Here is a 26,224-nt window from a genome sequence, read left to right as displayed (position 1 = left end):
AACGCCTCTCCCCCATGTGACCTACTTGTTGTGTGTATGTACTGACATGTACAGTATGTGCAACTGATCAAATTCCATCAAATCAAATTGTATTTGTGACATGCTCCGAATACAACAGAATACAACCTTACCGTGAACTTACAAGCACGTAACTAACAATGCAGTTTTAAGAAAAGAAAGTAAAGAAAATATTTACTGACTAAAATTATAAAAGGAACACTATAAAATATCAATAACGAGGGTTTAAACATGAGTTACCAGTACTAAGTCAAAGTGCAGGGGTACAGGTTAGTTCATTGATTTAATATGTACATGTAAGGTAGAGTGAAGAGATGTAAGGTAAAGTGAAAGATGCACACACACACACACACACACACACACACACACACGCACACGCACACACACACACATTACATGTTAATGTTTTTAAAAGTATGTCAATTACTAAGTATTTTGTCTATAATGTATTTTTCCTTATGTGTCAGACCCCAGTAAGACTAGCTGTTGCCATTGGCGACAGCTAATGGGGATCCTAATCAAATCAAATCAAATCAAAGCAGTTAGAGTTTAATGGCTGTGATAGAAAACTGAGGATGGATGAACAACATTGTAGTGACTCCACAATACTAACCTAAATGACAGAGTGAAGAAAAGGAAAAATGTACAGATTTAAACATATTCCAAAACATGCATCCTGTTTGCAACTAGGCACTAAAGTAATGATGCAAAAAAAATGTGGCAAAGCAGTTTTTGTCCTGAATACAAAGCTTTATGTTGAGCACAAATCCAATACACCACATTACTGAGTAGCAGTTTCCATATTTTCAAGCATAGTGGTGACTGCATCTTGTTATGGGTATGCTTGGGGGAGTTTTTCAGGATAAAACATTTATGGAATGGAGCTAAGCACAGGCAAAATCCTAAAGGAAAACCTGGTTCAGTCTGCTTTTCACCAGACACTGGGAGATGAATTCACCTTTCAGCAGAATAACCTAAAACACAAGGCCAAATCTACACTGGAGATGGTTACCAAGAAGACAGTGAATATTCCCGAGTTGGCCGAGTTACAGTTTTAACTTAAATGTACATGAAAATTATGGCAAGACCTGAAAACGGTTGTCTAGCAAAGATCTACAACCAATTTTACAGAGCATGAAGAATTTCTGAAAGAATAATGGGCAAATGTTGCACCATCCAGGTGTATAAAGCTCTATAGACTTTCTTAGAGACCCAGAAAGTCTCACAACTATAATCGCTGCCAAAGGTGATTCTACAAAGTATTGACTCAGGGGTGTGAATACTTATGTAAATGTGATATTTCTGTATTTCATTTTCAATACATTTTCAAAAATGTCTAAAAACACGTTTTCACTTTCCCATTATGGGGTATTGTGTGAAGACGGGAGCGAGAAAAATTTATATTTAATCTATTTGAATTCAAGCTGTAACACGACAACATGTGGAATAAGTCAAGGGGTATGGATACTTTCTGAAGGCACTGTACATCTGAAAGTCATTGAATTTGAGTAATTCGTCCTACTCTTAAAAAAGAGAGTTGCTTTGCACAACAAGCTACACTAGATCACAACACATTGTATGTAAGGTAAGAAATGATATATGCAAGTGACTGACCAATTCCAATGAAGACAGCCTGGAATCCTTCATCTTTCAGAGAGGTCAGGCTCATCCCGTTCATACCCAGTCCCTTCTCTAGGACAACCTGAGAGGAAAAAAATAGCATGTTAGACATTTTATGGATTTTGTGCATTTGCCACTGTATTATTAGCTAACGTTAACGTACTTACTGTAAATTAGTAATCAGTGACATTTGTAATTACAACTAGCTTAAATAAATAAACACAACGAAATAGAAGTACAAAGACAATAGGACAATGGTCAGATAGCATTAATCTGGGGTTAAGTAACTACATGGAACAGGGACAGAGGACACAGTCACAACAGCGGTCTATTTGTTTGTGTTTGTCACTGGTGTAATAGAGTGAAGTCCTTCTCATTTCCCCCACACTCTTTGTCTCAATTAAATTAATTGAGAGGCCATCGTAATGGGATTCATTTCTGGAGATGAATAAAGCCTTGAAGTAATTGGTCAGAACACAAGAAGAAATATCTACCTCCCCTCCCTCTATCCCTTCGCTTCGATCTAGCCAACCTCAAGGAATGCTGTCTCTCTCGCTCTCTCTTTCTTTTCCCCATGTCTCTCTTTCCTTTCTTTGTCCGTCTTTCTTTTTCACCCCTTTCCCTCTCCACCTTTCCCCCTGCCCCATCTCTTTCTCTCTCTCTCTCTCTCTCTCTCTCTCTCTCTCTCTCTCTCTCTCTCTCTCTCTCTCTCTCTCTCTCTCTCTCTCTCTCTCTCTCTCTCTCTCTCTCTCTCTCTCTCTCTCTCTCTCACTCACTCTCACTCTCTTCCCTTCTCCTTCTCTCTCTGTCACCCTGTCAAATAAATAAACAATTAAGAATAAATCAAATTAATCACGGTCAGGTGAGCTGGATGAGTAGTATTGATTGGCCCTTTCCCAGGCCGTGGCATTCAGACAATGACCAGATGGATGCCACTCGCCGGAGGAAGTCTCTTTGTCACTTAGCTTCCCCCACCGTGGCTTCTAATTGTCTCCTTCTGCCCTGTCCCTGTTTGTTTGTTTAGGGCTTTCTATTGTCGTTATTAATGTCACTGATATTTTCCTGGTGAAGGGTTCATAGCTCTTGACAGTGAGAGTGAGACTGCTGCGTGTGAGTAAGCATTGTGTGTCTGTGGTTGGGTGAATGTGCGTGCAGTCAAGTGTATACCAGCGATGAGGTGTGTGTAAGCAGTCAGGTGTGGTGAGGTGGTGTGTGTAAGCAGTCAGGTGTGGTGAGGTGGTGTGTGTGTAAGCAGTTAGGTGTGGTGAGGTGGTGTGTGTAAGCAGTCAGGTGTGGTGAAGTGGTGTTTGTGCACACGTGTGCATTTGTGTGTGCTTGCGTTCTTGCTCGTGTGTGCGTGTGCTTTCGTATGTGCACGTGTGCTTGCTTTCATGCATGTGTGTGTGTGTGTGTGCGTGATCCGTGGGCTTATTACCTTCACCCCCAGGTCTTTCATCAGCTCAATCTCAAACTGCACCACCTCATAGGGTAGGCGGAACTGAGGGATCTCTGCAGTACTGAAACAGAGGAATAGAGGAAGAAGTGAAACATTACCAGTTATTAATCACTAGCTATCAATCAAGTAAATAAATCATCAATACGAATAATATCTGGTTCACTGGATAACTTAGCTAAGGTTTTTGTACAAAGGTCTTATCTCTGAAATGGAGTGCCACGGTGTCAAAATGGTTGAATGTAAAAGAATTACCAACAGGATTGTGCATCCATTGGTCACATCCTGTATAATGCGTTGAGTTAACGTAGAAGCAGCAAAAGGAGTTCATACGCGTACACAGTATTCCATCATGAATTGTTATGACCAGGCATTATGTACAGGATGTCATCCTTATAGAAGTGTTATGTGAGCATCATGACTGTGGCTCCAAGTAGAGTGTATTGCAATTTCCCCCTGACCTCACACACAGTACAGATAGACTCACATCTAATTCAATTCCTAAGTCTCGGGGAAATTAGTAATAATAAGTGCAGCTACCTCAAGCCGCCGATATATTTCTGTTTCTCGAACACGGTGATGTTGTCATATCCCAGTCTGGCCAGGTAGGAGGCACAGCTGATGCTCGCCGGGCCGCAACCAATCAGAGCGATCCTGGCATGAAAGCTCTCCGGCATGTCATCCGGAGGCGGCAGGTCAGGGTTCCGCACCTGAGGAATTCCCATTTTGCTGAAAACCTGGAATGAAAAACGACGGAACGACGTCTTAAGAAGAAGAAAACAAAACATTTCCAGTATCCGTTTGACAGGCCAGGAAGAAGTTCATATGGACTTGACATTTATGGTTGTCACATTGGACAAAGGTCAGAGCCCTGAGTGGGCTGGGATTTTAGTGTGAGGGGCATTCCAAAAGAGGAATTGCACATTAATATGTGACATTTGATATGAGAGGAACTGACAAGTTGAAATTGAACAAAATGATTACAGTCCATCTTTAACCCCACTGCTACTTGTTGAGATGGAGGACTGATGCTCTCGATGGTGGTTCTGTGTTGAGCCATGCTAGCCAGTCTGCAGTAGTTTACAGTATCATAACTCTATTTTCCAGGGAACCTCTGACACACTATGGCAGTTTTATTATGTGGGTACTATGATAATGGTGCATCATTTATGTGCAGCTACAGAATGAGAGCTGAATAGCCTGCATATCGGATGAGCAATGTTGGCAAAATTACATACGTGTATTTTCAGAATGTTTGGGTATTTATGGTATTTATTCTGCAAGCATCTTTCTCCTGTACCTTTAGGGAACATGGGTACTATAAGCGTCCATCTGGTAGGATTTTGTTAAAAGATTAGCTTCAAGGAACATGATGCATAAGTGAATACATTGCATTGAATATTTGTTAAGATACTTTTGTATGTTGCCTGTAATAAATCATAATTCACTTACATGTTATTAAATAATAAGGAAAAAAAATCTATTCTCAGAATGCATTAGATCAAACACTGAATGGAAGGGAGCAGTCTACTGTAAGATATTATGGCAAAAATACAAACAAAATACTGGTTGACATCTTTGAAATATAATCAAGCTAATGTGAAATGGCCCATCCCAACAAGGGGCTTACATTTAAAAAAATGATCTAAAATTATTATTTTTACAGATGACAAATGTTCAGAAGCTGAGCTGCAAATGCTATTTCGAACAATGTGATTGGAGGAAGCATGGGACATTATTCTGCTTTAAAATGTGATAATCTTGTTCATCTCTTAGGAGACAAGTAGGAGAAAAAAGCCCTTGAAAGACTTTGTTGAGTGCTAGAGAGCTCTGCTTTGTTTACGCCCATTCAGCATCGTTCACACCCTCTTAAGCCATCGACCCACCCATCTCTTTAAGAAATCACATGTAAATGTTTTGCACACCGTCTCCATGGTCAACCCCCCCCATTATCTCAGCCAATCATGGCTAGCTAGGAAGGATCCTGTCATTCACCCTATATAGCTCAATATTTTCTCCTTGGCTAAACTTGTCTCATAATTTAAAATTGTTCATATTTGTATCTGCTAAGACCCGTCCCCTTTGTTACTGTTGCAACATTGGACAACAGTGTCTGTTTAAGCGAAAGATCAAGTGTATTTTTGTGCATCGCATGCATCTCAATCCACCGCATCCACCTATGTCGCACTTCCACATCTGCAGTGAAAGGTGACAGAGCGAGAGCGGCGTCTACTCGCAAGATCGTCTGCAGTGTCCGAGTGGTTTGGCCTAGAAACGGTTATGACCCCTCTATGGAATGATGATACTGCCCCGGTACCAGTTGAAAAAAAATTGATGGAAGTATGTGGAGACTGTTGAGTGCCAAAAATAAGGGTTTAAATACATATTAAAAAACATGTCTAATGTTTCCTGATCTTTCTTATATAGTATCTCTCAGATAAAGGACAGACACCCAAATAATTATTTACAATGACAGCCTACCCCGGCCAATTGCGCACCGCCTTATGGGACTCCAATCTCAGCCGGTTGTGATCCAGCCTGGAATTGAACCAGAGATGCAGTGTCTTAGACCACTGCGCCACTCGGGAGTAGGGGATTAGAGAATGGAGAGAGAGAAAGAGAGAGAGAGGGAGAACAGCTATAAAAACCGACAGACGTGTTACGCAACTAATAAACGTTGGTTTGATACTGTCTGTCTGTCTGTCTGTCTGAGTATTTCCCCATTGCAGCTTTATCACCACCGTTTTTGCCTTCAATGCATTGTCCTGATTTATGTTAACTCCCTTTACACACATCTATGCATCAATACCTTTACTCATATCTTTTTGTATTGACTTAAGCATCATGCCACGTGACTAATCACCCTCCATTGAATGCAATGTATTCACTTAGGCATCATGTCCATGATGCCTTTCTCTAGGCTTCCATAGTGTGATGCTAATCTCTCCCCCATTGTAAGCAATGTATTCACTTAGGAGTCAAGTCCGTGATGCCTTTCTCTAGGCTTCCATAGTGTGATGCTAATCTCTCCCCTACTGAATGCAATGTAATCACTTGGGAGTCATGTTCCTCGAAGCCTATCTTTTTGCAAAATCATACCAGATTGATGCTTATCAATGATATCATGTTGTGGCGTCCCACTGTCCCTTACTCAGCTACACTGTTGACCTGGGATGTCCTGTGACAACTACTGTGATTTGGTGTTCTTGGAAGCAATGTTTCTTCTGTCAATTGGACCGCTTGAAAAAAGATTTAGACAGGACCCGTAACAGGTATCTGTATTGGTAAACATGAATATACGGAGACAATCTCCGGGTATACCTGACCAATATTGAAAATTCAAAGCCCCTTTGCTAAAAATATTTTTAGAATACTGTAAAATCTCAGCATTCAAAAGGAACGCAGAAAATATCAATATACAGTTGAAGTCGGAAGTTTACATACACTTAGATTGAGGTCCTTAAAACTCGTATTTCAATCACTCTACAAATTTCTTGTTAACAAACTATAGATTTGGCAAGTCGGTTAGGACATCTACTTTGTGCATGACACAAGTAATTATTTCACTTATAATTCACTGCATCACAATTCCCAATTCACAATTCACAAAGCAAATCAATCCCATAACAACAGCAATGGACCTTTTAAAGATGCTGGAGGAAACAGGCACAAAAGTATCTATATCCACAGTAAAACGAGTCCTATATCGACATAACCTGAAAGGTCGCTCAGCAAGGAAGAAGCCACTGCTCCAAAACCGCCATAAAAAAGCCAGACTGCACATGGGGACAAAGATTGTACTTTTTGGAGAAATGTCCTCTGGTCCGATGAAACAAAAACAGAGCTGTTTGGCCATAATGACCATTGTTATGTTTGGAGGAAAAAGGGGGAGGCTTGCAAGCCGAAGAACACCATCCCAAAAGTGAATCATCGGGGTGGCAGCATCATGTTGTGGGGGTGCTTTGATGCTGGAGGGACTAGTGCACTTCACAAAATAGATGGCATCATGAGGGAGGAAAATTACGTGAATATATTGAAGCAACATCTCAAGACATCAGTCAGGAAGTTAAAGCTTGGTTGCAAATGGGTCTTCCAAATGGACAATGACCCCAAGCATACTTCCAAAGTTGTGGCAAAATGGCTTAAGGACAACAAAGTCAAGGTATTGGAGCGGCCATCACAAAGCCCTGACCTCAATCCCATAGAAAATTTGTGGGCAGAACTGAAAAAGCATGTGCAAGCAAGGAGCAAGGAGGAATGAGCCAAAATTCACCCAACTTATTGTGGGAAGCTTGTGGAAGGCTACCCAAAACATTTAACCCAAGTTAAACCATTTAAAGGCAATGCTACCAAATACTAATTGAGTGTATGTAAACTTCTGACCCACTGGGAATGTGATGAAAGAAATAAAAGCTGAAATAAATCATTCTCTTTACTATTATTCTAACATTTCACATTCTTAAAAGAACGTGGTGATCCTAACTGACCTAAGACAGGGAATTTTTTACTATGATTAAATGTCAGGAATGGTGAAAAACTGAGTTTAAATGTATTTGGCTAAGGTGTATGTAAACTTCCGACTTCAACTGTAATGGCAATAGGAAAAAGAAGAAGAATAGCTCATGATCTACAGCAATCCTATAAGTGGTCCACAAAAAAATATGAAATACCCAGGATGCTTAATAAGTGACAACAAATACTGTATAAAGATATAACTGTATTCCAATTAAATGGAACAATCTTCACATAAATCATACAGGTAGAATAAACCTATTCAAAGTTTTTTGTATTTATTATCAGTAATACCAATTACCCCCCGAAGACATATACTTGGTCATAACAGACTTCATAAAAAAAATGTATAGAATAAAAAGGAAAGTTTTACATCTTCCTAAGTCTGAGGGTGGTTTTAGCCTTCTAGAATTGTATCAACTCCTTACCCAAGTCTTTAACTTGTGACATATAGTCGAATACACCAAAGAGGAACAATTGGTACATATTGAAGATGTGCATATCCCCAGAATATTTGTACGCGTCTATTTTCAACGGATAAAGCTAAGAACATTAACAACTTCATATTTAACAACACTATAACAATATGCAAGAAAATGAAACACATTCTACAATAACCAACTTTACTCTCTAAAAACACAACCCTATGGAACAATCCTTGGATTGCTCTTCAGAATTCACGGATAAATTGGTCCGCGTGGAAAACTAATAGCATAGAAACCGTAAATGACTTGCAAACAGGAAAAACATTTATTTCCATGACAGAATTGAAAAGCAATTTTGGACTGACCCATGTAGACATTTTAAAATACATGTCATGAAAATTCTTTTTGAAATCTTTTGGACATCAGAGCAGCCTTATTTGAGTCAGAAAAGGTACGATAGGTAAGATATCCAAACCTTGCGGAGAGCATATCAAATTGACAATCTCTTATAATTTTATTTTAATTTATGGAACCAAGACTAAATTAAAAGGAACCAATGTTGGCACAAGATGGAGGGAAGGTTGTAGCATAACTAACGAAATTACAGTTGATTAAAATGTATGCTTAATCCAGTATAAACTAATGTATAGAATTGATGATACAAGAGACAGAATTCACAAATTCTACAGCACAACCGCAGAGTCATGTGTAAAACTAGTAATGACTCAATAATCCATGCTTTTTGGGAATACTATAAAGCCCAAAAGTTATGGGCGGAGCTGGAAAGTTGTCAGACGTATTACAATATAAACGTCTTTTTAATTTGTCTGTTTGCATATTTCAAGACATGGCATTATGGGGGTGTAGTGAGATACCCAATGGGCTGGACGATTCAATTCTCATCACTCATCTTGAAAAACGTGTACTAAAACCGTGGAAATCAGTCAATCCACCATCATTATTAACACAATGTAAAAATTGAATAATTTATTATTGAAGGGTTTGAAATAAAATAGCATGGGCGACCGAGAAAAACTAATTGGTACAATTTAAGGTCACGTGCCAAACAATAACGCAGGCACTAGGGAGGAGTTATGAACATGCAGGTCATGTTTGTATGTGGTGTGGATATTTAAAAAAATATATATATATATACTCTACCAGTCAAAACACCTTGAACACCTACTCATGGAAGGGTTTTTCTTTATTTGTATTATTTTCTACATTGTAGAATAACAGTGAAGACATCAAAACTATGAAATAACACATAGGGTGGCTATTTGAAGAATCTCAAATATGGAATCATGTAGTAACCAAAAAACTATAAAACAAATCAAAATATATTTTAGATTTGAGATTCTTTAAATAGCCACCCTTTGCCATTATGACAACTTTGCACAACCTTGGTATTCTCTCAACCAGCTTCACGAGGTAGTCACCTGGAATGCATTTCAATTAACAGGTGTGCCTTCTTAAAAGTTAATTTGTGGAATTTCTTTCCTTCTCAATGCATTTGAGCCAATCAGTTGTGTTGTGACAAGGTAGGGGGGTATACATAATATAGCCATATTTGGTTAAAAAAAACAAGTCCATATTATAGCAAGAACAGCTCAAATAAGCAAAGAGAAATGACAGTCCATCATTACGTTAAGACATAACAGCAACTCAATATGGATAATTTCAAGAACTTTGAAAGTTTCTTCAAGTGCAGTCACAAAAACCATCAAGTGCTATGATGTAACTGGCTCTCATGAGAACTGCAACAGGAATAGAAGACCCAGAGTTACCTCTGCTGCAGAGGATACTATTATTAGAGTTACCAGCCTCAGAAATGGCAGCCCATATAAATGTTCAAGTAACAGACACATCTCAACATCAACTGTTCAGAGGAGACCAGAAAGAAACCACTACTAAAGGAGACCAATAAGAAGAAGAGACTTAATTGGGCCAAGAAACACGAGCAATGGACATTAGACTGGTTGAAATCTGTTCTTTGGTCTGGAGTTCAACATGGATATTTTTGGTTCCAACAGCTGTGTCTTTGTTAGACGCAGTGTGAGTGAACAGATGATCGTCGCATGTGTATTTCCCACCGTATAGCATGGAGGAGGAGGTGTGATGGTGTGGAGGTGCTTTACTGGTGACACTGTCTGTGATTTATTTATAATTCACGGCACATTTAACCAGCATGGATACCACAGCATTCTGCAGCGATACGCCATCCCATCTGGTTTGGGATTAGAGGGACTATCATTTGTTTTTTAAACAGGACAATGACCCAAAACACACCTCCCTTCATGCTGTGTAAGGGCTATTTTATCAAGAAGGAGAGTGATGGAGTGCTGCATCAGATGACCTGGCCTCAACAATCCCCCGATCTGAACAAAATTGAGATGGTTTGGGATGAGTCGGACAGCAGAGTGAAGGAAAAGCAGCCAAAAAATGCATATGTGGGAAGTCCTTCAAGACTGGTGGAAAAGCATTCCAGGTGAAGCTAGTTGAGAGAGTGTGCAAAGCTGTCATCAAGGCAAAGCGAGGCTATTTGAAGAATCTCAAATAAAAATATATTTTGATTTGTTTAACGCTTTTTTTGGTTACTATATGATTCCATATGTGTTGTTTCATAGTTAAGATGTCTTCACTATTATAATACAATGTATAAAATAGTGAAAGTAAAGAAAAACCTGTGAATGAGTAGGTGTTCTAAAACTTTTGACCGGTAGCATATATTTTTTTTTTTTAAAAGCTCTGTGTCTCCATCAGACCTCAATCGAGGAAATGCTGTTTCCTGTGTGTATTAGAGAGCTAGCCTGTGGAGCAAGTGTGTGTGTGAGTGTGTGTGTGTGTGTGTGTTTGTGTGTGCGAGAGAGAGAGAGAGAGAGAGAGAGTGAGAGAGAGAGCGAGAGAGAGAGAGAGAGAGAGAGAGATACAGTACATTTAAACATTCTTGCAAATGTATCAAAAATAAAAAATAAAATATCTTATTTACATAACTATTCAGACCCTTTGCTATCGAAATTGAGCTCAGGTGCATCCTGTTTCCATTGATCATCCTTGAGATGCTTCTACAACTTGACTGTAGTCCACTTGTGGTAAATTAAATAGTTTGGACATGATTTGGAAAGGCACACAACTGTCTATATACAGTGCCTTGCGAAAGTACACGCCCAATTTTTCAGTTTTTGATTTGTTAAAAAAGTTTGAAATATCCAATAAATGTCGTTCCACTTCATGATTGTGTCCCACTTGTTGTTGATTCTTCACAAAAACAATACAGTTTTATATCTTTATGTTTGAAGCCTGAAATGTGGCAAAAGGTCGCAAAGTTCAAGGGGGTCGAATACTTTCACAAGGCACTGTAATGTCCCACAGTTGACTGTGCATGTCAGAGCAAAAACCAAGCCATGAGATTGAAGGAATTGTCCGTAGAGCTCCGAGACAGGATTGTGTCAAGACAGATCTGGGAAGGGAACCAAAAGATTTCTACAGCATTGAAGGTCCCAAGGAAACACAGTGGCCTCCATCATTATTAAATGGAAGAAGTTTGGAACCACCAAGACTCTTCCTGGAGCTGGCCACCCGGCCAAACTGAGCATTCTGGGTGAAAGGGCCTTGGTCAGGAAGGTGACCAAGAACTCAAGAGTTCCTCTCTGGAGATGGGAGAACCTTCCAGAAACACAACCATCTCTGCAGGACTCCACTAATCAGGCCTTTATGCTAGAATGGCCAGACGGAAGTCACTCCTCAGTAAACGGCACACGACTGCCCGCTTAAAGGAACCAAAAGGAACCTAAAGAACTGACAGACCATGAGAAACAAGATTCTCTGGTCTGATGAAACCAAGATTGACCATAAAATAGCTGTGCAGCGACGCTCCCCATCCAACCTGACAGAGCTTGAGAGGATCTGCCGGAGAGAAGAATGGGAGAAACTCTGCAAATACAGGTGTGCCAATATTATAGCGTCATACCCAAGGAGGCACGAGGCTGTAATCGCTGCCAAAGGTGCTTCAACAAAGTACTGAGTAAAGGGTTTGAATACTTATGCAAATGTGATATTTCCATTTTAAAACATTTAAAACAAAAAATGTCTAAAACTGTTTTGCTTTGTCATTATGGGTTATTGTGTGTAGATTGGTGAGGGAAAAAAACTATTTAATACATATTAGAATAAGGCTGTAATGTAACAAAATTTGAAAAAGTCAAGGGGTATGAATACTTTCCGAATGCACTGTATATAGAGAGAGGAAGAGCGAGAGAGGGAGACAGTGAGAGAGAGTGTGTGTCTTCGTGAGTGTGTGTGCATACATATGTGTTTGTGTGTGTCTGTGTGTGTGTGTGTGAATGCATGTGTTCCTGTGTGTCTTCTCGCGTGTGTGTGTGTGCGTAAGCGTTTGTGTGTGTAGAGGCAGGATAGGGATCTCAGAAGGGGTTATCTAATCATCAGTCTGATAAACAACCGTGACCTTTCGCATTTGGGGAGAGAGGAGCTGTCACTCTGTTGGAGACACACGCTTTACAACCCTGAGAAGGAAGGAGAGGGACTTGGGAGGGGAGGAGAGGAGAGGGGAGAGGAGAGGAGAGAGGAGGGGAGCGGAGGGGGGAGGACAGGGGAGAAAGGAAGGCGAAGAGGGAAGAGGAGGGAGGCGGACAGGGAATAGAATGAAGCAGGAACAGCGAAGAGAGAAAGGAAGCAGATGGGGAGAGATGACTGAGTGTTTTTGTTCCGACTACTGCTGTGGGCTCAATGGAGAGCAGTGGAGTGGAGGGGTTGGAGGAACCGTACATAGAGATCTGTGGACTATATCTGGACATTTGATACAATCAGCACTTCACAAATTGTAATGTAATATTGTAGCTGAAAGTTCTTAGCCTGGGTACTAGTCTGTTTGTGCCAACAAACATTTGGCATATGACACAGAGTGGAATGTTAGCAAAAAACAGGTCTGGATTTCAGTCTACAAGGATTTTTGCCTAGAACAAAAATCTGCAAATGGCTTTTTCTAAAGGTTCAATACTGAGGTCAAAACTCATTTTCCCTAAATATATTAGGGCAGGCTACGTTACCTCCACAGCAAACTGCTGCAGGCCCCCAATGTTGATAGGTCCTTCCTCCGAGGCGAAGAGGTTGCAGCCCCCCACACAGAGCTCCGAGGTGGGGCACACCATCCCACACGTCAGCCCCAGGGGGTTGTCCGACAGGATGGCCTTGGCCGCTCCATAGTAGTTCTGACAGAAACAAATACACACACAGGCATGTTGATATTGCAGCAACACAGTGGAGGTGAAAGAAAGGTACCGGTTGAATTGGTCAACTCTAGAGTAACTATACATACAGTTAAAAACGCATTCATCTTTGTGTTAGGGTAAATCATATAAAGGAATTTGACGATATACAATGTCTATGCATTCCTATGCTGTACGTCCATCAAGAGAAAGCGCTTTCTTGCCTTGTTTGAGATGCTGGTGATGAAGGACTTGATCTCCAGGTTGGTGGGGCAGCTCTTCTGGCATGGTGCATCAGCACATTTCAGACACCTGTGGGGATGAAAACATGATTACATTCACAATATACCAATCACCTAAAAATGACAGTAAATGATTGTTCCAAAGCATTTCAGATACCTCATGTATAATATTTGACTCCAAAGAATTTCTCTGTTATGATATGCCCCAATAATAAGAACAGGCACCACTTTTTGCATCAAAGGCACAGATGATACCATTGTATTACTATTGTATTGATACCATTGTATTAGTAGCCTATGTGAGGTTGTGAAGAGTAACCAATCATCCGACAGTCCTGATTGGACGAAAGAGATGTTGTGTGTGTGTTCAGTGGTAGCCCATGTATCTGATGCTGTCTGGACCAAAAGAGTATAACATGTTGCCACCGCAGCATTTGATTGATTGATGCCAGCAAGCATTAGGCCTCCCTTGATAAAACAATCGTCAAAGAATTAGCCGATCAGCGTTGAGCGGAGCTCAAGCCCCCCCCACCCCCTGTAGTTGCCAGTTCGTCCCTTTCCTACGCCATGGCTGGAGATGAGGATTTGGATTTATTTCTCTGTACGGGCCAATGCTTATGACAACGAATCTGAACTAACCATAAATTAATATGTTGTGCCACTGGCTGAGATGATTGAAGTTCAATATGTAGCCTAGTAGACTCTCGTTAACTAGCTCGCTAGCTTAGCTTGTCCATGAGAGGAAGTTAGGCAAGCAAGCATTTTAGCTAGGTAGCCTATGACAACAAAAACTACAAGTGCACTGTATGACAGAGCCATAGACCGCTTTGCCAACATGAAAGAGAGGAGGATGACATTGGCATTCAACTAGTCTGAAAGGAGGGTAAGTCAACATGTCTTGTTTTACTTGCGCCCACACGCACGCACGCACACACACACACACACACACACACACACACACACACACACACACACACACACACACACACACACACACACACACACACACACACACACACACACACACACACACACACACACACACACAAATCAGTACCATGGACAGCCACATGATATTTAGAAACATTGATTGGACTAAATTGTTTTCGGCATCTTGACATTTGCTTTCAGTGTATTAAACAAAGCCTGTACACTGAGTGTGAAAAACATTAAGAACACATGCTCTTTCCATGACATAGGTGAATCAGGTGAATCTATTTTTAAATTCAGTGGAGGTAAAGGGGAGGGGACAGGTTAAAAAATGATTTTTAAGCCTTGAGACTTTTGTGACTTGGATTGTGCATGTGGGCCATTCAGAGGGTGAATGGGCAATACAACATATTTAAGTGTCTTTGAACAGGGTACAGGGTATTATGTGCCAGGTACATCAGTTTGTGTCAAGAACTGCAACACTGCTGGGTTTTTCACACTCAACAGTTTCCTATGTGTATCAAGAATGGTCCACCACCCAAAGGACATCCAGCCAACTCAATGAATCGAGGCTGTTCTGAGGGCAACTCGGTATTAGGAAGGTGTCCTTAATATTTTGTACAATTTAATCTGGTCTTTACATACAGCCTACTAGTACATGTGTGGAATTAGTTTTGACTCAACAACAAAATGAATTCGAAGTGAATGGAGAAAGCGCTTCCTGTGGTTACATTTTTAATATACCAGGTAGGCTACACCAGTTGTAAAGTGTATTAATGCGCTTGATTTGAAGAGTTTAGCAATAGATAGGCTATAGAAGCATGAGAAAGCTGGGATCCTCCTTTAAATAGTGGCCTTATAAGAACACATGTATAGGCTCCGTAGGCTACGGGCTCTCCAACCTCGTTCAAGGGTGTCCTAGGCATATATGCAACACTTACAGTTATCTAGCCACTACATGTTGCATGGTGCATGTTGCATGGTGCATGTTGCATGGTGCATGGTGCATGGTGCATGCGATTTGAAAGAAATCGCACAAAAATGCATGCACTCTTTCTTGCCTTAGTCTGCACACGCTGGGCATCATTCACAAGTGATAATATTCTCACCAATCAGACTATCCTCAATGTAATCTTGTCTTTACATATACTAACTAATATATATATGAATATATATATGAAATTAGTTTTGATTTAGAATGGGCCATTGTCATGTACCATGGACAGGGGAAAAATACATCCGTATGCACTTGGACGGTGAATAGAGGACCCTTTACCTGCGGTTAATTTTCGTTCATGCCAGGTTGGCTACTCCGGTTGTAAAGAGAAGCAATGTGCTGAGTATTAGGAAAGTTGAGAAATATATAGTAGGCCTAGTTTATAAAAAGCTGATGGGATCCTCCTCTTTTTAATAGAGGCCATCACAATTTTCTTACACAATTGCATAGCCTATATACATTTTATACAATTCATGCATCAACCAGCTATGAAGAGCTGGCTCTCTCTGCACAACATGTGACCCTATTCCGCTCATTCTTTGAATGCCAGGGCTCTCATGAAGTGCTTGATTAGATTTTCTATTGCATTTGCCTTGATGTCAGAGTGATTAGAGGGACAATAGAGAGCTGAGTACCAGGCCATTAGCGATTGGCCGTTAGTAAGTTTGGTAGGCTACTAATGACCATCAGCGGCATCAGAGCGCAGTTTTGGAGAAGCCTAGTTACCGTGACTCAACGGCCAATGTGGAATTTGACTGCGGTCAAAATTCATGACTGCCGGTGTGGCGGTAATACGGCACCGTAACAGCCTTAAGCCCTTTGTCTCCATGGAGACAGTGGGGTCCAAAAACAAAGGACTCCGTAATGGTGGTGGAGACGCCATATTGGTAGACAACAACACGCCGTCGCTAAATTATACATATGTTAATTTGGCCTGATTAAATATTCATGAAGTAACAAAATGGATGCAGCGCTGCCAGTCCTGTCAAACGACAAGACCTCAGAGAGATAGAAAAGGGGAAAAGAGAAAGAAAGAAAGCAGGAGGCGGGACTGAGCATGTGTGTGTGCTGCCTATGTGAAGCTTGTTTTGTGTTTCGCCTACTAAACTAGTCAAAGTTAACAGCCTTTAAAAATTGACAGGCTTCGGTGAGGATGCAATTTGTGTTTTTTTTTGTTAATTGACGTTTCTCTTTATTTTTACCTCATCAAATAAAGATGCATCATTTCGAACACGGGGAAACTTGCAGATGATATATCCTCTCTATCCCTTTCTTTCTTTCCCTCTACTTTTCACTCTCTCCCTTTTTCTTCCACCCCCCCCCCCTCTCTCTCTCTCCCTCTCTCTTTCTATTTGTATGGAAACATTGAAACATTAAAACCGCAGATGACACAGCCACAGCAGTCACTTCAGCTTTCCTGACCAGCGGCTCTCCAAAATGTCAAGTGAAAATAACTCACAGGCAATCCTATTTGATCAGGAGTTGTAAATGGTCTGTGGCAGTGCGTGCCAGGATCCTGAGTACCACTAACAAAGGGTCTTTCTCTGAGCCACTCTGAGTAGAACACCTGTGTCTTTTCAGGTCATGATTAAAGGCAGGCACAACACACAGACTTCCAAATGCATTCTTAATCACATTAAATATGAGAGAGAAAATGTGTACCCACAAAGGGTATAGTTCGATGGTTTATCTGGAATCCATCCTTTGTAGTGAACCTGTTGTGAGTGCTCAATAAACATGTAGAAGTGGGGACTGAAATCCACTAATATGACCTCGTAATCACGGCTTGGTTCAAAGTCGATAGATTTACACGGATGTCGCAACTCCCTCAATGTAAACTCCTTAGGTTGAACTTCAAAGGACGAGTTCGCTGAGTGGTTAAGGTGATGGACTACTAATCCATTGTGCTCCGCACACCGGTGTCCGACTCCCATTCCTGTCACACAACATTTGCTCTTTAGGTAGCCTTGAGGTTAAAGCGTAGGACCAGTAACTGAAAGATTGCTGGTTTGAATACTGGAGCCGACAAGGTGATAAAAATAAAAAAAACTATGTTGCTGTGCCCTTGAGCAAGACACTTGCTCCAGGGGTGCTGTACAATGGCGACTCTGGCTGTGACCCCACTCCCTGATGGTGTCTCAGGGGGAGTTTCCATTACAGGACAAATATAAGCACCCCCCCCCCCAAATTAATATTAAATTAAATCACCCTCAACTCAGACAAACGCCTACTTTTCAACTTTCTAGAACTATTATAGCTTACTCTCATAGGGATTGGAGCACACACAACACTATCACAAACAACCTTGAGCAGAAACATAAACAAATGCTATCCCAAACTAACCCGGGAGAAAACAAAGACGAAGACTGCGTCATAAAACGACAGAGAAGCGTCCACCCTTAAGGCTGTACTATATCTCAGCACACCAAGGCAATAATACTACAGCCTTTATTACAGAGTGGTAACTATAGCTAAGCCCCCACAGCTTCTTGCACACACACCCACACAAAAACACACAAAAACACACACACGCACGCACGCACGCACGCGCGCGCACGCACACACACACACACACACACACACACACACACACACACACACACACACACACACACACACACACACACACACACACACACACACACACACACACTATAGGTGAGCCCCCTCCCCAGCTTCTGTCTGTCTCAGGACATCTGATGGATGTCTTCTCACCGCTGCCTCCAGTCTCTTGCATTATTAACCGACCAACCGGGGAATCTCCTCAAACATCACCACTCAAGGGTACCAGCCTTATCTAACCAATCAGAGACAGAGATACAACAGCCTCAGTCACAGTCATAGGAGTAGTCCCGGATCAGGATGACACAGAGCTCTGGATGACAAAAAGCCTATAAAATATTCAACTGATATTGGTCTAATATTCTGAGGGGCCCTACCAGAATTGTATATTACAATTGCTTAAAAACTTTGTACAGAGGGGGGGACACCCAAGGACACCTATTTCCATGCTGCACACCTAACTTCCAACGTTTCCCATGGCATCTCTAAACAACTCTTCTCTTTCCTGTGAACACAACAATCAAACAATTCTAGGCTCGTCCTCTCCTTGTTCTCTTTGATTCAGCAGCCTGTTCTATTATTTATGGTGGCTTTGTTTTCAGGTCTTAAGATGTGGGGCAAATGAGCCACAGAGGGAGGTCAACTGGCTCCTGACCCACCATTATACATTCAACTCAGGCTCCTGCATTGGACTCCAACACCTTGTTAGGTTGCCATTGTGGCGCCATCTCCAACTGTTGTCCTGCAATGTCTCTCTCTCTCTGTGTGTGTGTGTGTGTGTGTGTGTGTGTGTGTGTGTGTGTGTATGTGTGTGTGCGTGTGTGCGTGCGTGCGGTACTCTATACCCTCAAAGTGCATTAACATGTAGCACGTTATGCTATCTGGCTATCTGATGCTATTTTGGCTTAGCCCTGGGGATTTGATGGAAGAGAGAAAGAGAGATTATGGCATGTTTAAGGGATGTCAACGTAGCTGTCAGAGCTGTCAGGATGCAGTAGACTGGAGGTCCATAGAGGAAGAAGGTCTACCAGCTGCACACAACGCCCACTAAGCCTGGCCCTGCCATAGGAGACACACACCGTCGATTCTAATGCTAGGACCAACCCCACACCTGCTACCCACAAGGGAGAGCTGTGGTGTGTGGGGATGCGGGTGGTTGGGGGGGGGGGGGGGGTGCGAGGTGTGTGTCTGTGTGTATGTGTGTGTGTTCGCCTACAGCAGTGCCTTAATAAAGCATCTTTAAAAGGCAGCTATCCTTGTTCAGCTTTAAATATTCTGTAGGCTGTATGAGGAATGTGTATGAGGAACATCACAAACCATACTCACAGTTTTTAGGCCACATAATGAGACATTACAAAAACAGACGTATATCGCCACATTTTCTCACTTACATTCCTTGAAAGCCATTGAAATGAGTAGGGCACACTCTCTTTCCACAAAAGTATCATTCCACAATAAACAAATACACCATTACAGACTAGTACTTGGACATGAATGACTTTAAAGTGCTACACAACCTCTTAGAGGACCAAAGACCCCGGGGAAACCCTTCACTCCTTCAGATGGGACAGGGGACACATTATAAAAGCCATCGTCGCCAATCGTCATAATGAGAGCCCTGGGGAACACGGGTGGACGGACGAGACCGTCCACTCCAAAACCAGGCGCTGTCATCATAATTACACAAACTGCCTTACGACGTGACCAATTAAGACTGGCTTCAGTATAAAATAAACCCTCCTCTTTCTCTCTGTCCGTCCTGCTGTCTATAGCTACTCGTGCTGGGTACTAGGGAAGGGGGAAAATCAGTGGAAAGCGACACTTTTTCTTCTCTTCTTGTCCTAATGAATCCACCTTCCTGGTGTGATGCCGAGGAGAAGAGAGGTGGGGGACTTCAGTCGCAGCAGTAATGGAGTCTTTGAGGAAGACGAGGTGTTGCTCTTCCTAATTAGTGACAACGTAATGTCTCAGGGACTAATGATGGCACCTTACTTCAATCACCAGGGATATCAATGCCTTTCAGTGTCTCTGTGTTGAAAGCCTTTTTGTCTGGTCACAACTCACACGTCTCTGATGGGTCCTTAGCAGCTTCAAATGCTCACCGTCGATTTTTATAAAGGAAAAAAAAAGATGTTCAAAAACTGAGCCAAATGGCAATCCCTCTGCAAAAATACAGCAAATGCTGACAATAAACTACACGTCAGTGCACATAAGACACACATATGAAAATACACCGAAAACATCAAAATACACAGCTAAAAGCAACAATGTGATCTCAAAACAAGCTGACATTGAGGTTAAAGAAAATCAATGTACCAGATTTGGCCAATATTTACTTTTGGACAAAATCTAGATGTCAATATTCTTGTAATGCTTTTTGTATCATTTTCTGAATTTGCGCTTAATCGGGATTCATCACAGTAAATTCTAATCGTTCGACAGCCCTAGTATGTAAGGAAGTATAGACTCCTTTATCCCGTTTCAGTTCTGTTTCCATACTGTTCATTACTAAATAACCCATGTAAAATCCATCTCACCTTTAATTGTACAACCTGTTGCAGGCAGTGCCGGCTGCTGTTGGTTGAATACCCGGTGCTAGGAGAGGAAGGGTGGTGGTTGGAGTTTAACAACAAAATAGCATGACAGAAATATGATGCCAAGTTTTCAAACTACCAATTGTTTTTGTGAAGATATATAATGCGATATGTACATTTGAACATAAATGCATCTATTTCATGTTTGCATGTCCAAAACCGAATGACCACTGCTGCCCATCCTGCCACTGAATAGATTAGATTAGTTTTTAGAACAAGCAGCCAGCTCACAAACAAATTAGTGCACCAGAATCAGCGAAAATACATGATCTAACTAGGGTATAGATAACGTAATGTCACAAAGCATGATGCACTAGTAACATAACTTTCATTCTCAAATAACTTGATTTTGCAGAGTTAGTCAATAAAGTTAGTCAATAAAAATAATATATACATACATATATACTGTGCCTTCAGAAATTATTCATACCACTTGAATTTTTACGCATTTTGTTACGTTACAGCATTATTATAAAATGGATTTAAAAATAAAAAAAAACTCAGCAATATACACAATACCCCATAATGCCAAAGCAAAAACAGGTTGTTAGAAATGTATGCACAGTTATAAAAAATAGAAAACATTAGACCCTTTGCTATGAGACTCGAAGTTGAGCTAAGGTGCATCCTGTTTCCATTGATCTGTAACGTCTGCTTCCTACTCACACTCTCAAACACATAGATCCCCTGAACACAGCTCACTTTCCAGCCCACTTTCCAACTCACACTCTCAAACACATAGATCCCCTGAACGCAGCTCACTTTCCAGCCCACTTTCCAGCTCACACTCTCAAACACATAGATCCCCTGAACGCAGCTCACTCTCCAGATCCAAATCACCTGAATTCTGATCACCTGTTCACACACCTGTATGTCATTATCACACACTATTTAGTTAAGTTCTTTGCACCCCATCATTGTGAGGTATTGTTTGCTTTGTGACACACTTCTATTCAGAGCGCTGGTTTTCCCATAATTTAATCCTCCCATGTATGATAGTTTTTGCCTGCCTCACCAACGATACCTTTTGCCTATTCCCTACCTGTACTTTAGCCGGATTTCCTGTTATCAACCTATTGCCTGATCTCCTGGACGACGTTACTAGCCTTTTCCCTGCATGTACTGTTGCCTTTTTGGACCCCCTGTGTATGACCTTCTGCCTGCCCCTGGACCCAGCTATCTGCCTCCTCCTGTGGTCCTTTACCAATAAACACCTGCTGTGCCCTGTGCTTGAAACCGGCTCTCTTTCTCCCATCGTGTTTATTACAGAATACCTCACCAAAAACGACAGATGGACTCAGCGGAGCTGCAGCTACGTCTAGCCCGACAGGAGGGACGAATCGATGAACTGCGACCTCCTTCACCAGTCCATTCCTGCTTCACCGATATCAGGTGCCACAGCCTCCTCTTGTTCATCTCCCCCATATCCATGCCTAATAAATACGACAGCTCCCCAGGGAAATGTCAAGGACTTCTCAGTTCTGATCTGTTCTCTGAATCACGTTTCCACGCCCTCTTCAAGGAGGTGTTCGACCATTCAGTTTCAGGTTGTCACATTGGGGACCTGTTATGTGTGCTGCGACAGGGCTGTCGCTCCACCACTGAGTGTGCCCTTGAGTTCCGTACCATGGCTGCTGGCAGTGGATGGAGTGAACCAGCGCTCCTTACAGTCTACCGGAGGGGACTTAATCGGGAGTTACAGATCGAACTGGCATGCAGAGGAGATTTAACAGACCTAAATCAATACTTCCGGATGTCCATATCCATTGGCAACCTACTGGTGGACCACCGACCTATACAGTCGCCCATGGCCTGTGAGTCTTCCACTCCCTTCTCTCGTCCACCATAGTCTAATAGCCCTGAACCCATGCAAATCGGCCGCGCCCCTCTCAGAGAGTAACCACCTACTCAACAGCTGTCTGATTTGCCCCCCACGAAGGGGTGATCACAGCCCCTCCACTTCCACCAGGGTAAGCACCTTTACATTTTTAAATATTACCAAAAGGCATTTTGGTATCCCGGCTCTTCTTTCTGCTAATGGGACCACTCAGTTTGTGGAGTGACTAGTGGACTCTGGGGCCGCAGGTAATTTAATTGACGAACAATTGGCACACCACTTAAGAGTCAAACTAATCCCTGTTAATCCTCTCATTAGGATTAATGCACTGGACTGACAACCTCTCGGAACTGGTCTTGTGACTCGCATGACCGAAAGTATCACCCTTCAGATTGGTCTCCTTCACTCTGTGGTCATTCAGTTAATGGTGTTGTCTTCGACTAAAGAACCCCTCATCCTCGATACACCCATGGCTAGGCCTTCACGACCCTGCCATCTCCTGGCGGAAAGGGGAACTGCTGTCATGGTCTCCCGCCTGTTTTAAGAACTGCGTCAATCTACTCTGTCAAGCCACCTCCATAGAAGGATCGGAGTCTGCCATTCCAACCCACATCCCACCTGTATAAGCCCAGTTCCAGAGTGTCTTCAGCAAAAAAAGGTGTCCATTCAGCCCCGTCATCGCCCAGAGGACAGCTCGATCGACCTCCTTCCTGGGGCATCGCCCCCTAAGGCTCGGATCTACCCCTTGTCCATCCCAGAGAATGAGGCTATGGACACCTATATAGAAGAGGCCCTCAACATGGGATTCATCTGTACATCCATGTCGCCGGCAGCATCCAGTTTCTTTTTGTGAAAAAAAAGGATGGTAGTCTTCGTCCCTGCATAGATTACCGACCCCTCAATGGCCTTACCATCAATAATCGCTTCCCTCTTCCTCTGATTCCGGCCGCACTAGAACAAGTTGGACAGGCTACCATCTACTCTAAACTGGACCTACGTAGTGTTTACAACCTGGTCCGTATCTGAAGTGGGGATGAGTGGAAGACGGTGTTCATCACCGCTAGGGGTCACTACGAATACCTGGTTATGCCCTACGGTCTCACCAATGCTCCCGCAGTCTTCCAGTCCTTCACGAATGAAGTTTTCCAGGACATGATCAACCAGTTCCTCATCGTGTACATTGACGATATGTTGATCTACTCTCCCTCCATTGCAGAACACGTACAGCATGTGCAACAGGTCCTGCAACGGCTACAGGACCACCCTCTTTATGTCAAGGCTGAGAAGAGCGCATTTCACGTCACTAAGGTAACCTTCCTAGGTTTCGTGTTGACACCAGGAGGGGCCAACATGGACGAATGCAAAGTCACGGCTGTGCTTAACTGGCCCAAACCTACCACCGTAAAGTAATTACAATGTTTCCTAGGATTTTCCAACTACTACCGCTGGTTCATCCAAAACTGCAGCAGCACAACCGCTCCTCTCTCAGCTCTCACCAGTCAAAAAACCCATACCCTCCAATGGACCGACACCGCCCTTACTGCATTTCAGACCTTGAAATGCCTCTTCACCTCTACACCCATCCTTAGGCAGCCAGATCCTACCCTTCCTTTTGTTCTGGAGGTTGATGCATCCGAGGTCAGCGTAGGAGCGTTTCTCTCTCAGTGTGTACGGACACCTCCCAAAATACACCCATGTGGCTTCTTTTTCAAGAAACTGTCACCCTCAGAGGAACTATGATGTTGTGAACTGAGAGCTCCTCGCCATTAAGCTGGCTATCAATGAGTGGCGCTACTGGTTAGAGGGAGCTTATCACCCATTCCTTGTTCTTACCGACTACCTCAATTTGGAGTACTTAAGAAGTGCTAAGAGGCTCAACCCCAGACAGGCTCGCTGGGCACTCTTCTTCACCCAATTGAACTTCAACTGCACCGTCACCTATCTGCCTGGCAAGAAAAATGTGAAGGCTGATTCCTTATCCCATCTATTTAACTACCCTTTCTCTATTCCAGCTCCCGATCCCAACCTGCCTCAGTCTTGTGTCGTGGGACCCATACAGAGGGAAATCCAATCAGCCGTCCAAGAGGCCCTACGCCACAACCCAGCACCTACCAAAACCCCTGCAGGCAAGACCTACGTTCCGGCGTCCATAAGGCCCCAACTAATGCAGTGGTGCCATACCTCGCTGAGTTCTGGCAATCCCGGGATCACCCGATCCACGGAGCTACTGACACGCAAGTTCTGGTGGTCATCCCTAACAGCAGACGTCCGAGATTACGTTCTTTCCTGTCCCGTCTGTGCATGGGCGAAGAGCCCTCGCCAACTATCTACCGGTAAGCTCGAGCCGTTACCTACACCACACAGACCATGGTCCCACATTGCCATGTATTTCCTCACTGATCTACCAGACTTCGGGCTTCATTACTATTTTAGCTGTAGTGGACCGGTTCTCCAAGATGTGCCGCCTCATCCACCTACTTTAGCTGTACAGGCAGGGAATCGGATTTCCTGTTATCAACCTATTGCTTGATCCCCCGGACAACGTTACTAGCCTTTTCCCTGCCTGTACTGTTGCTTTTTGGACCCCCTGTGTATGACCTTCCACCTGCCCCTGGACCCAGCTACCTGCCTCCTCCTGTGGTCCTTTACCAATAAACATCTGCTGTGCCCTGTGCTTGAAATCAGCTCTCTGTCTCCCATCGTGTTCATGACATGATTCTGCAGTTTGATTGGAGTCCACCTGTGGTAAATTCAATTCATTGGACATGATTTGGAAAGGCACACAACTGTCTATAAGGTCCCACAGTTGACAATGCATGTCGGAGCAAAAACCAAGCCATGAGGTAGAAGGAATTGTCCATAGAGCTCCGAGACTGGATTTTGTCGAGACGACAAAGTCTTGGGGAAGGTTGCCAAAAACATTCTGCAGCATTGAAGGTCCCCAAGAACACAGTGGCCATCCATCATCCATAAATGGAACAAGTTTGGAACCACCAAGACTCTTCCTAGAGCTGACCCCTGGCCAAATTGAGCAATCGGGGGGAAGAGCCTTGGTCAGGGGGGTGATCAAGAACCCGATGGTCACTCTGACAGAGCTCTACATTTCCTCTGTGGAAATAGGAGAACCTTCCAGAAGGACAACCAACTCTGCAGCACTCCACCAATCAGGCCGTTATGGTGGAGTGGCCAGATGGAAGCCACTCCTCAGTAAAAGGCACTTGGAGTTTTCCAAAAGGTACCTAAAGATTCTCAGACCTTTGGCCTGAATTCCAAGCGTCACGTCTGGAGGAAACCTGGCACCATCCTTACGGTGAAGCATGGTGGTGGCAGCATCATGCTGTGGGGATGTTTTTCAGTGGCAGGGACTGGGAGACTAGTCAGGATCGAAGTACAGAGAGAGTGCTCAGGACCTTAGACTGGGGTTAAGGTACAGCTTTCAACAGGACAACGACCCTGAGCACACAGCCAAGACAATGCAGGAGTGGCTTCAGGACAAGTCTCTGAATGTCCTTGAGTGGCCCAGCCAGAACTCGGACTTAAACCTTATCGAATATCTCTTGAGAGACCTGAAAATAGCTGTGCAGCGACAATCCCCATCCAGCCTGACAGAGTTTGAGAGGATCTGCAGAGAGGAATGGGAGAAACTCCCCAAATACAGGTGCACCAAGCTTGTAGCATCATACCCAAGAAAACTCGAGGCTGTAACAACTGCCAAAAGTGCTTCAACAAAGTACTGAAGAAAGGGTCTGAATACTTATGTAAATGTGTTATTTCAGTTTTTTTATTTTTATAAATTTGCAGAAAATTTC

The 26,224-nt window shown here is 42.8% G+C and overlaps 1 protein-coding gene across 1 annotated transcript in view; it reads right to left on the bottom strand.

Annotated features, from left to right (window-relative positions):
- The window catches only part of dpydb (dihydropyrimidine dehydrogenase b), a 121,420-nt gene that overhangs the window by 70,165 nt on the left and 25,031 nt on the right, over positions 1-26,224 (bottom strand). Inside the window, exons 4-8 of the mRNA XM_020467257.1 lie at positions 13,478-13,565; positions 13,095-13,256; positions 3,632-3,828; positions 3,074-3,155; positions 1,633-1,720 (exon numbers count right to left, since the gene is read on the bottom strand). Coding sequence (XP_020322846.1) covers positions 1,633-1,720; positions 3,074-3,155; positions 3,632-3,828; positions 13,095-13,256; positions 13,478-13,565 — 617 coding nt within the window. The remainder of the gene's footprint in view (positions 1-1,632; positions 1,721-3,073; positions 3,156-3,631; positions 3,829-13,094; positions 13,257-13,477; positions 13,566-26,224) is intronic.

Source organism: Oncorhynchus kisutch, linkage group LG30 (genome assembly GCF_002021735.2).
Source record: "Oncorhynchus kisutch isolate 150728-3 linkage group LG30, Okis_V2, whole genome shotgun sequence".
NCBI lineage: Eukaryota > Metazoa > Chordata > Actinopteri > Salmoniformes > Salmonidae > Oncorhynchus > Oncorhynchus kisutch.
The sequence above is the reverse complement of the archived record's forward strand: the minus strand, read 5'-3'. Positions and strand labels throughout refer to the sequence as shown.